Here is an 11,447-nt window from a genome sequence, read left to right as displayed (position 1 = left end):
GCGCACCCACACCCGACCCTCAGGCATCAGCCTCTGGGGCCCGATTCCCTGCCCCCGGCCCGCCCGTCCGTCCGTCTATCCATTCATCAGCGCCGATTGACCCATTGACCCATTGGTAGCCGGGCGTCGTTGCTGACGCAAAGCACGCCGGTCAGCGTGGAAGAAGCCGGCCTGGATGAGAACTTGGGCTTGGGCTCAGGGGAGCATGAGGAGTTCCATATGGAGATGCCGCAAATGGAATTGAGGGGCGACCCTATGGTGGGTATCCTGAAACTGGACCCTCATCATTCGGATGTGATCCAGGAGGAGACCATCACCTTGGGTCATGTGGGCGGCAAGGACCGTGGACACTCGCCAGAAATTACACTCGAGTTGAGTTCCATCAAGGAGGACATGGATCATCATCACCACCACCACCACCACCACCACCATCCACATCATCATCATCATGACCCTCACGAAGATCATCACCATCATCACCACAATCACCACCAGCACGGGGGCGTGACTTTGGGCCATCCTGAGGGTGCGGGCGGTCATTTGCACACCCATGGTGAACTCATGGTGGATGAAACCCTGCCCGAGAATGTGATCAATATTGTGTCGGATGACCATCACGGCTTGGTGGGGCATATCCAGGACCATGATGGCTTGCCTTCAGCGGAGGTGGGCGGGCTGTCAGACGACACGCGTGAGATCAATTTTAGTGATATCTCTTATGTCACCATGGACGACAATGGTGACACGGTCATCATTGTCAACACGGATCAGGTGCTGAGCTCAGATCCCAGTGGGCCCATCAGCGTCGATGGCTACACCTTAAGCAGTGAGCACCTCTTGGGCAACCACATCATGACATCCGGCCCGCCCGCTTCCACTCACTCCACACCTACCCCCAAAGTGTCTCGAGCCTCACCTCTGAGCTCCTTGGTCCTGTCCCAAAACCCGCCCCAATTGCCTAACGTCCCTTTACCCCAGCTCCCGCCCAGTCCACCCCTGCCCCATACCGAGGCGGGTGGGCGGGCGGACTATACCAAGCTCCGCCCAGGGGACAAGATCTTCACGTGTGTGGTCACGGATTGCCCCTACTTTTGCCATTGGCAGGGTGATATGATTGTGCATTTAATCTCGGCTCATTCAGCCCAAGTGCCCGTGGATCGCATCGTACCCGTCATCCTGGATGGGGTCGAGCACGGCGAGGGCAAGTGCTCTTATTGCGTCCAGGTGTGCTTCTCGGTCACCACCATTGTTTATGGTCAAGGCCAGGACAAGCGCACCTATCGGCAGTGCAAGTTGTGCGGCTTTGCCTCCACGGGTGGGATTTTCAATCACATCCCGCAGTGCCATCAGCCCAACGTGATCATCTCCGAGCCCATGCCAGTCCTGCCCTCCTTTCCCACCGCACCCCTGCCCTCGCAGCAGCAACCTGTGACGGTGGCTGTGCCCACACCGCCCATCAACATGCCTGTTACACGGTCCCTGTCACCCCTCAACTTTCCCCGCAAGATCATGGAAGTCACCACCGTCAACAACCGACCCACGTACAAGTTGCCCTTCATTGACCTCGTGTCTTCGGTCAAGAGTGGGCGCTTGGAGACGCCGTCAGAGCGGAATAAGCGCAAGCGGCGTAAAACGCCATACACTCTCAAGCCCCATCCTCCAGCCCCTCCGCCCCCTGGGGTGGGCAACGCACCCTTGGCCCAACTCCGCACCACCATGGGGGGCATCACCAAAGTTCTGCCAACAGTGTTGGCGCGCGCGTCGCAGTCATCCTCAGTTGCGCCACCTCAAGAGCCTAGCGCCGACTCGGAAGAGGACACGAGCAACGTTCTCAAGAAGCCCCCCAACCTCCATATCACCCGTCAGACCGTGGCCAACTTTGTGTGCCGCACTTGTGGCAAGGTTCAGAAGGACAACCAGGCACTCATTCAACACATGAGCATCGACCACCGGCATGATAAGAAGTTCAAGTGTAGCAAGTGCACTTTTCAAACCGACAGTGTGATGGCGTGGAACAACCACTACCTGGACTGCACCATTCAACCCGACTACAAACTGGAACGAATCCTAAAGGGAGAGAATGGGGATTACTCGGATTGATCCGCCTACCTGTCCATTTGTTATTCAAAGAGCACACTGGCGCGCCATCACTTTTATGCAGAAATAACACAACAGCCGCTTCACATGAGAGCCAACCAACCCGTTTCTGGTTGGTTAGTTTTTGCTTAATAACTACCAGAACGCGTGTGAATCTCCCCGTGAGAACGTGCCACCTTATCAAAGTATGCTATTGTCAGCCACCTCGAACCAAGGCTCCCTTCCCCCCGATTTCATTCTTGCAGAATATATTGACCCTAACTGACACAAAACTTCGAAGGCGTTATTTCTCTGACTAGCCAGATATTCTAGGCGCAATATGTGGTCAAAAAAAAAACATCAATCTCCGGCACAGGCACTGTCTATTGAAAGGAGAGAAACACAGTATCTTGAATTTCGATTTGGTTGAATTAGACCTCGGATTTTCGTGTGATTCACTAAAAATCATGTTTTTTTCCTCCTCATCGTTTTAGACACAAGATCATTTAAAATTCCATTTGCCACTAATTCGCAACCACTTCGTAAGTGTAGATGAGAAAAAGTAATCAGTAATAAGAACTAATTTTTGAACATGTGGTTTTTTTTCTCTTTCTGCCGGCAAGTTGTCTTTAAGCAAGCGCGAACACCTAGAAATATGGCTTGTGAACGAGCTTCCAAATTGGCCTGCACTTAGGCATAACGACTCTGAGCAACTTTTTGATTTATTTATCTATTTATTTATTTGTTTTTTCAGACTTCTTTAGACCTCCTGGGAATGGAATCCCCGGCAGTTCAAGACGGAAAAAGGTATCAATTTTACCTGATTTTGCATTCATATAATATTTGATCCACCAACGAATTTGAGTTGGCGGATCTGGCTAGCCCTTGAATGTAGGGTGGATCAGGTCGGTATCTTGATCAAAAAGTTGTCTAAGTAGGACTTAAAGGATGCTATTGGATCAACATCTACATACTCCCTACTAGTGCTTGAGGGCAGCATATTGAACAATGAAGGAGCCCGAGAATGAAGAGAAGTGGACTTCATTGTTCGAACTAGCCTGGATTCTCGAGGACTTGAAGGTGCTCTCAATACGCACATTAAGCCTCTAAGGTCACTAGAATTGACCCTAAATCCTCCCTTTCGTACCTTCTCTGAACACTGTGCAGTCCCAACTTTTTTAGTCTCTCCCAATACGAGAGCTCTGTCATTCTTGTGATGTTCCTAGTGAAACATCTTTGGACTTGTTCGACCTTTGGCAAACCTACTGAACTCATTGGAGCCCAAATGGGTGAAGCATATTCAAGATGTGGTTGAACAATCGACTTGTACAGAGTTAGCATCGTGATTCTATCTCTGGACTTAAACATGCGACATATCCAACCACACATTTGAAAAGCTTTTCCCACCTTCAACTGGATATGCTCATCGAACTTTCCAATATTTTGAAGGACTGCGCCAAGATCTTTCATAGATCAGACGTGCTCAATATCTTTACCTTTATCATCTATGAGTGGAGTGTTCAAAGGAATTGACCCAAAGATCATTGAGCGGAATTTCCTTCCGTTCAAGGCCATATTACTCTCACTAACCCAAGAGTAGATTCTTTCTAGGTCTTTTGCCAGGCTAGTGCAATATTGGCCATTCCTACCTGAAACTAAACTTTGTATCATCAGCAAAAGAAGAAAGACGGGCAGTGATATCAAGCTTTTTAAGTGGGGTAATGAATATTATAAAAAGGAGAGGCCCTAGGATGGAGCCCTGGGGAACACCTGACTTGACATCATGTATGTCACTAAGGGATCCCTCAACCTTAACCAATTGCTTCCTACCAGAAATGAAACTTTTTAACCAATTGAGAACCTTGCCTTGGATCCCAATTTCATTAAGTCTATTCCTCAATAATATGTTCTATATGTTCAATTAGTTGGGTAATCGTGCTTGAATGTGCTCGGAACCCATGCTGACTAGGAGGAAGGACATCATGGACTTCAAGAAACTCTACAAGTTTGAACCTCATGATGTTTTCAAACACTTTCGCAATATTCGAAGTGTGAGAAATCGGGCTATAGCTGCTGGGGGCTGACTTATCTCCCCCTTTGAAAATTGGAACAATATGAGCTACTTTCAGAGAAGAGGGGAACTTGCCCTGATCCAAGATGCAACGCATCAAGTACGAGAAAACAGAAGGAGTAAGAATCAGTTAGCATTTCATCAAAAACTAAGACATCGGCCCATCAGGGCCAGAAGAGCTCGAAAACATACTAGAGATCTTTTCTTCAAGTACGTTAACCCAGAGAGACTTTTAACTAGAGTAGTAAACATCAGTGGAGCTAGGCCGATATTTCTTTTGTCACAGCTCTTTGACCGAGTCATAAATGGAAACAGGCAGTAAGGTACTGGCATTTGAGACCAAACTGCACATCTTTTGTTACATTCATAATTGCCTATTCTTAAAACTCTACAATTTTTACTACATGAACCAGAAACTTTCGATATTTTCATTTAAAGTAAGAGAACTTGACATTTTGTCATAAAAACGATTTTTTTTCTTCTTTTAAATCGGTTTTCCATAACATAATGTATTGTAGTATCCTTTGTGACTTTTTGGGAGCTGAATTACTGTTATCACAAAGTGGCCTTGCTTCGCCAATTGCCAAGTCCGATCCTGCCATAGCCTCTACATTACCAATGGTTTCACCATCAAAAGGCCCAACAAGGTGTTTCATCTTTCTCTTAGAGTTCGCATCAGGGAAAAAGGTTGACATTTTCGCAAACAAAACTGCTTGAAAGTTTGCAATCAAAATCAAATTAAATTTACATTTGTTAAGTTTTATTTTTGCTTCTATTGCAAAAATACAATCATACTATAATACAAAAAAAATACAGTCATACAATCCTTATGGTATAAGCATTTGCAAACAATGCACACAACAGTACAACCCTTAATGATCACAAAAGACATAAAATATGTTATACTATCTCTTCAGGTTGTCGGCTTGCTTCAAGAGTCACATTTCGTGCAAATATAGAACTAATCTATTAGTTAGTTTTAGGTTCTTCTTGGATAGTTTCTGAAAATAGCACTTAAAAGTGCGAGTTTATTGTCAAATTCCTTTACCATTTTTGTTTCGTTTTTTCACGGCCTTGACAAACTGCCAGTTTTATTGTACTGAAGCATTATATTTTGTCAAATTTTTCAAGTATGTGATATTTGGTCTATCAATGATCCAATCAATCAAACTTAACATCTCTAGTGTGTTTTAATTCTGCTTTCAAAAGTCTTAAGCCACGCATAATAGATGCAATTGTAAACAACACATACAACAATATTACTCTTTATGAATGTATAAGATCAATGAAAACATGTTGCTTCCATGTACTTTTATTGCAAATTGCCTGATTACTTCAATATCCACCAACCGTGCCAGTAATGATTTGGGAATTTTTGAAAAGTTATGTTTTCAGGTTAAATACTCTAATTTGACACAGAAAATTGGATATGACGCCAAATATAAATTCAAGATCAAAGTATTTCAAACTTGAAATACCTTGTTTTTTGAATTAGCCGTTGTGAGAAAGGGATCAAACAACAAAGGCTTCTTCATACTCACAGTACACAGGCTACCATGTGGTGCCTCTCAGAGTCTGTGTTTGCTATTGTTTACATTTTGGAAGGAGCAAAGTAACATGCCCTATGTGGATAGAGTTGCGTACGTCGAGAATTGGCATTTCGGGGTCGAGTAAAGATAAAAATACTTTTCCTCAAATGAGACTGGTTCCAAGTAAAGATGCTTAATATAGAAAGATCAGCAAGAGTCAGCTGATTCCCCTTCTCTCTGATTAGACGATTTTTCTCTCTGGGCTCTCATTCTTATTTCTTCATATTTCTATAATTTCGTGGTCTAGAATATGAGTGAATGCATTGCTACTCCATGAAATATTCGGCTACTTGACGGTGTTGAAAACAAATAACTTCATTATAAGTGTGATGTGAATGTGCTTATTCAGGGACTCTAAAGAGAGGAAACGACACGGCTTTCCCCTGACCGTCAACTTAGGCCATTGCGTTGAATCAAGACAGTAACTCTAGCATCAATAAAACAAGATCATCCGTACTACATAGTACATTTAAGTGTTTTTAGTAAATAATGATCTCTTTGATTAAAAACTCCATCCATATACTAAATATTTCTGAATTAATTTTGAAAGTCAAAAGAATAAATGAAATACCCATGAACATCAAATTAATCAAAAACAAACAAATTGTCTTTCAAATCAGTGAAATATTGCGTAAAACTGGCTAAAAAACACGCAAAGATAGAAAATCAACAAGAATCATTACTGATTGATGAAGAACTTACACTAACAAAATGAAAAAGAAATGTATGGAATAGTTAATAAAAGTACAGGTACATAAATGTTAACGTATTAGAGTATTTGGAATGGACAATTCATAATTTTGCCTTAATCCACGCATTTGACAAAAAACATCAGGCATTGGTGAAAAATGAATGAGTTATCTTTCAGTAGAGTTTAAATTTCTACTTATTAGGAAGTTTGCATAAAAGTCAAGCATTATTTAAGGTGCACAGAGTAATACCAAAGCACCGTACACTATATCTCAATTTGAACTCTGGACTCCCATAAATTGGTTTTTTTTTTTAAAGAAACATTCAAAATAACCAAAATAGTCAAATAAAACAGGTGTTGTATCTCTCAAGACATATTATTCTATGATTATGAAGCATCCAAATGAGTTTAAAGAACAATATGTAGCTCAGAGGTATGTCTATTTTGGATTGAGTACCATTCCCAGAGTGAGAACCAGTTTCATAACAAACGCGTCAAATTTCTTGAAATTTCTTCGAGATGTTTCTGAAGCAGTTTGCTACAAATAATATTCTTAGCAAAAGAGTATTTACTGATTGTGTTTAGAGCAAATTCTTGCTTTATCAAGAACAGCACTTTTCAGTTGTACTTTAGGACATGTTTATTCAGCAGCAAAAGTTTTAGGCCTTATTTGGCGGGAAAGGTTTGGTGATCACAAAAAAGTGGCGTTTCCTTGCCTTAGTGTCCCTGGCTTATTTTACATCAAAGGTTGTTGGTTTTGTCAATTTTTTTTTCCGAAAAGGAGAATAATGAATTCGAGTAAAGGACGCCATTGGAAAAGAAGTATCGCTCAATGTTTGAATAAAACAAAAAAAATAGCAGACAACGTCCCAGTCGGGATCAATCTGATTGTTGAAGTATATTCAATGTGAACTCTCGAAAAATGTGTTTTTGTCTCTCTCTCTCTCTCTATCCACAGGATGTAAAGAAATTAAGGGCCTCTCTTGTGCTTCTGAAAACCCTTCCCCCGCCCTCAAAGAATCGCTGGTTCATATTGAGTTGCACAGTTTCATTTAAAGGCACTATTACAAAACATGTTACCATACCAGGAAAGATCCAATTTTAGTTTAAAGGAGATAGGTGACCGTTTAATGCCTGGCCATCCGAAGACTGACTCTTGTAATTCCAGATTTTCGCCCTCGGTCTGGTCTGTTTAAAGGGTTTGGCAGTTCTTGTATGCAGTTTTCCATTTAACAATGGTTCGAGCTTGGACACCAAAAGGCTCGCCCACTTCCCTCAGCCTCTAGTCGGCCTCCAGCAGGCCCCTTGCCTTGGTTCTGACCTCAAGATAACACTCAGTTGAAGCTCTGAACATTGTTTTATGTGGCAAACGATGGGAGGGTTGTCAATCGCCTTTATGGTCAAATTGGGTTTCAATGTCAAACAAATCTTTGAGCGGGAAGAAACCTTGTCAGAAAGATCTTAGGCGGAGGCCCTTAATTTCTTTATACCCTTAGTTACTAATTTCGCCCTTATTCTACATACGTTGATGTTTTCTGACAATTTTTTCTTCTAATTTTTAGTGTACATTTGAGACTAGAGATTATGACCATGTTGAACCTTTGACCAATTTTTATTTATATTTCAGTGCCTGAAACGATAGTTTTCATACCATTTTTTGGCCTGTCTTAAGTACATGTCTACAAACTCAAAAATCGTCACGAGAGAGGCATGCCTTAATTTTACGGACTTTTTACGTTACAACAAGGTGAGACAAACATGGAACAAGCACATTTTTCAAAAGTGCTATAACTTATGAAGTACTTCATAAAACAGTCCCAACTTGGGCAATATATTACCGACTATGTCCAACATATCAACCAGATTTTTGTAGAAAAAGCCCCCGCTGCTTGTTTTTAAATTTGTTGATAATCTCGATTTGGAACAAGAACAGTCAGTACGCTCAATCTCCTCTGAGATATTGAAGCGTGCTTTCTTTATGGCAATCAAAAGGTCGTCTTGCTCTTATTGGTTGACATTTCCTGATCATGGAGAAAATTTGGTTGAAAATTCCAAATATGTTGCAGCGAACTTGAATTAAAAATAGCGAAATGAGAGCAACCTAAAGGCCAGGGACATTTAATATGGGCTACTCTGTAAAGGGCAACTGGCAAATCACTCACTTCAAGCTCAATCAATTCATTCCATAGTATTGCTTATTTTCTAATTTCCCCAAGTCTCGTGTTCAATTCTCGTTATATTAGATCGAGAACTTCAAGCAACTCAGTCGTGGTTGTAAGTATGATAAAGCCACAATTATTCGTGGGTTGTAAATGGGTTGCCATCGAGGATTCATCTCTAATAAAGTTGATGAGCTAAAAGTCATTGGGATCCTAACAAAAATCAATAACAACAGAGTACCTCAAAAGGGGCCTCGGCGCACCTCGTTCTACATAATCTACTTTGTAAAAAAAACCTATGATTTTAATCTTTTCAGTATCCCCGAAATACGACTGCATTTTGAGTGCCTTTTTAGTCTATAACTACTCATACAGTGGAGTGGGTGATTAATCTGATCAAACAACTATTTTCTACAACCCGACCAAACTTTGGAGCTGATTAGATTCTAATTTATTTACTGTCTACGCCAAGTGGGCCACCGACTTTTACGATTAAGAGCGGGAACTATGTGGAACTAAAATCCAGTTATTGTTCGGACATATTTAGAAACTGTGGATACAATTCCTGTTTTTACTTATTCCCTTAAAATTTTGGTGCTTGAGATATGCAAAAAGAGTCAAAATGAAAGCATATTTTCTTGGAACTGGCTGGCAATCGGAGGCCAGTTAAAGTTTAAAGTATGACCTAGATAGTGACCAAACTACGTCTTAGAAACTAAAAAGCGAGAATTCAACCTTGAAAAATTTCTATTATTGAGTTCATAGGATGCTGATACAAAAATTGTTTGGTTTCGCAATTTTTCCGTTTAAATTTTTTACTCATTTAAAAACTAAAATCAAATGGTATATGTTTATCACGGTCTACTCAAAATAAGTTGTTTCATCACTTGGCCGTTTATCTTGCCCAAAACACATCATCTTACTTTATGCCTCATTGGCTTGGAAAAAGTGACATTTTCTGCAACGCTCTTAACTATTAATGGCATTTGAAAAAAAAAAAAAGAAAACCGTTTTTTATAAAACCTCAGCTCTTCATGCTACTCACTACTTTTTCGCCCTCCATGTGCACCAAACTTTCCCCAAAACAGACCATTTAATCGAGAGCTCGAAAGCAATCATGACACGGAAGTTTTGCTCATTCTTTCGTTTGCTCATTGAGCTTCTTGCTTTGATCAAACCTTCCCATCAAGCAACCATTACAGAAATGTGGACGAGGATCCCTACAAATTACTTGAGTCCTTGGGAAGCTCCAACCAACAACTTGAAGTAAGACCTTTTATTTATATTGATGCATCATTTCAATACTTCTCTCGCTGTTAGGAAACGATCATAATTTACGTGTAGCTAGTTTTGGGTTTCTATGGTTTATAAATCATTTTATTCAATAACTGTATAGAGAATCGGTAACTTCGACAGTTGATGATTTTCCAAGGATGACCAATTTTGGTGTTTCCCTCGTTCGTTCAAGGAGATAAAGTTCGGCGTAATCTTCGAATTTGTTTGATCCTAAAAAGATATTTTCACTCGATGAAAAACGTCTTAGGGCGGGTTTACACTACGATGGAAAACCAGGATTGAATCCGAATTTAAGGATGGAAGTAGGACTAGTGCTGGGGAGAGTCCAGACTCGAGTCCGAGTCCTTCCTAAAATACTCAAGTCCGGATTCGGGAAAAAATCTCATTCTTTGGTTTAAATTTCGCAATATGAGTCTTCTTGTTCGACTTGAGTACAGTGAAGGGACTCGGACTCGAGTCTGGACTCTATAAACCGGATTCAATCCTGGTTTTCCATCGTAGTGTAAACCCGCCCTGAATCAAAGAAATCAAAATTTTCCCGCTTACAGTGCATAAGAGAGTTTGAGGACATTGGTTTGAAATTGATGTTCTGGTCAGAGTGATTTTTTCCACTGGCCAATAAAATGATGACAATATGCTTCAAAATGTGACTAATTCTGAATCTGCTACCAAAGTGGCATACCACAGAGATATTTTTGGACAATATAATTAACTAGAAGGCCAAAAAATTTGACCTTGAAAATGACGGTGTCCACACAATTTGAATTTCCCAATTTGCCTTCTTTGCAGCCGTAGTCAAATAACGGCAATAAGTTAGTTAATGCCAATACAACAATCAAGGCTTTAATCACTCTGTAATAAGCTCTATCAGATGGAGACAGACGTATTTTTCTGCCACGATCTCAGTTTTTTAAATGAAGCATGAATTTGAAGCCTGAATTGAATTCTTTGAATGCTTGGGGTACAGCATCATTGTAAAATTTTGACACCCTGAGGTTTGCAACCTTATGCCTTCTTGCCTCGATTGTAAGAATGCGATGAATAAACCTTGATAAGGAGCAGTTGACGGACAAGGTTCAGAACATGACCAGGATCATGAGGGTCATGGTAAAGATCTTAGTAGTAGCAGAGCATTCGCTCTAAAGGTGGCTAACTTTCAAAATGAAGCAAAGTTGGTTTTAAAACTATTTTAAGCTTGCAATATGGTGTCAAAAGAATATCTTCCACATATTTTAAGGTTTTTTATAGCGTTTTAAAACCAATTTTGCTTCAATTTTTAAACTTGGCGACTTTAAGAGCGAATGCTTTGGTTCTATAAGGATTTCAACCACGACCCTCTGATCCTGGCGCCATCTATCGGTCATCTTCTGAGGCTTGTCAGTAAGCTGCTCCTTATCAAGGTGCAATGTTCTTTAACCGTAAGAATAGGGCTTGTCAAGTGAACGCGTTCATGAACAGCTGACGTTATTCCATGGAGTAAAAATCAAAGGCAACATGCCCAGCCAAACCACATTGTGCATGCACTGAATTTTGACATCTATTCCATTTTACATTCTTGTCTAAGC

The 11,447-nt window shown here is 41.1% G+C and overlaps 2 protein-coding genes across 2 annotated transcripts in view; both read left to right on the top strand.

Annotated features, from left to right (window-relative positions):
• Positions 1-420: 420 nt before the first annotated feature.
• On the top strand, positions 421-2,372 carry LOC131891797 (uncharacterized; the record flags this gene model as incomplete). Its single annotated transcript, XM_059241467.1, is given in 1 exon segment — positions 421-2,372. A coding segment is annotated over 1 exon segment (1,680 nt), but the record flags the coding sequence as incomplete, so codon positions are not given.
• A 7,032-nt stretch (positions 2,373-9,404) lies between these two features.
• LOC131891798 (uncharacterized) overlaps positions 9,405-11,447 on the top strand; it is a 6,701-nt gene continuing 4,658 nt past the window's right edge. Inside the window, exon 1 of the mRNA XM_059241468.1 lies at positions 9,405-9,852. Coding sequence (XP_059097451.1) covers positions 9,566-9,852 — 287 coding nt within the window. The 5' untranslated portion in view covers positions 9,405-9,565. The remainder of the gene's footprint in view (positions 9,853-11,447) is intronic.

This window comes from Tigriopus californicus, chromosome 12 (assembly GCF_007210705.1).
Source record: "Tigriopus californicus strain San Diego chromosome 12, Tcal_SD_v2.1, whole genome shotgun sequence".
Classification (NCBI taxonomy): Eukaryota; Metazoa; Arthropoda; class Copepoda; order Harpacticoida; family Harpacticidae; genus Tigriopus; species Tigriopus californicus.
This window is presented reverse-complemented; position numbering and strand designations above follow the sequence as displayed.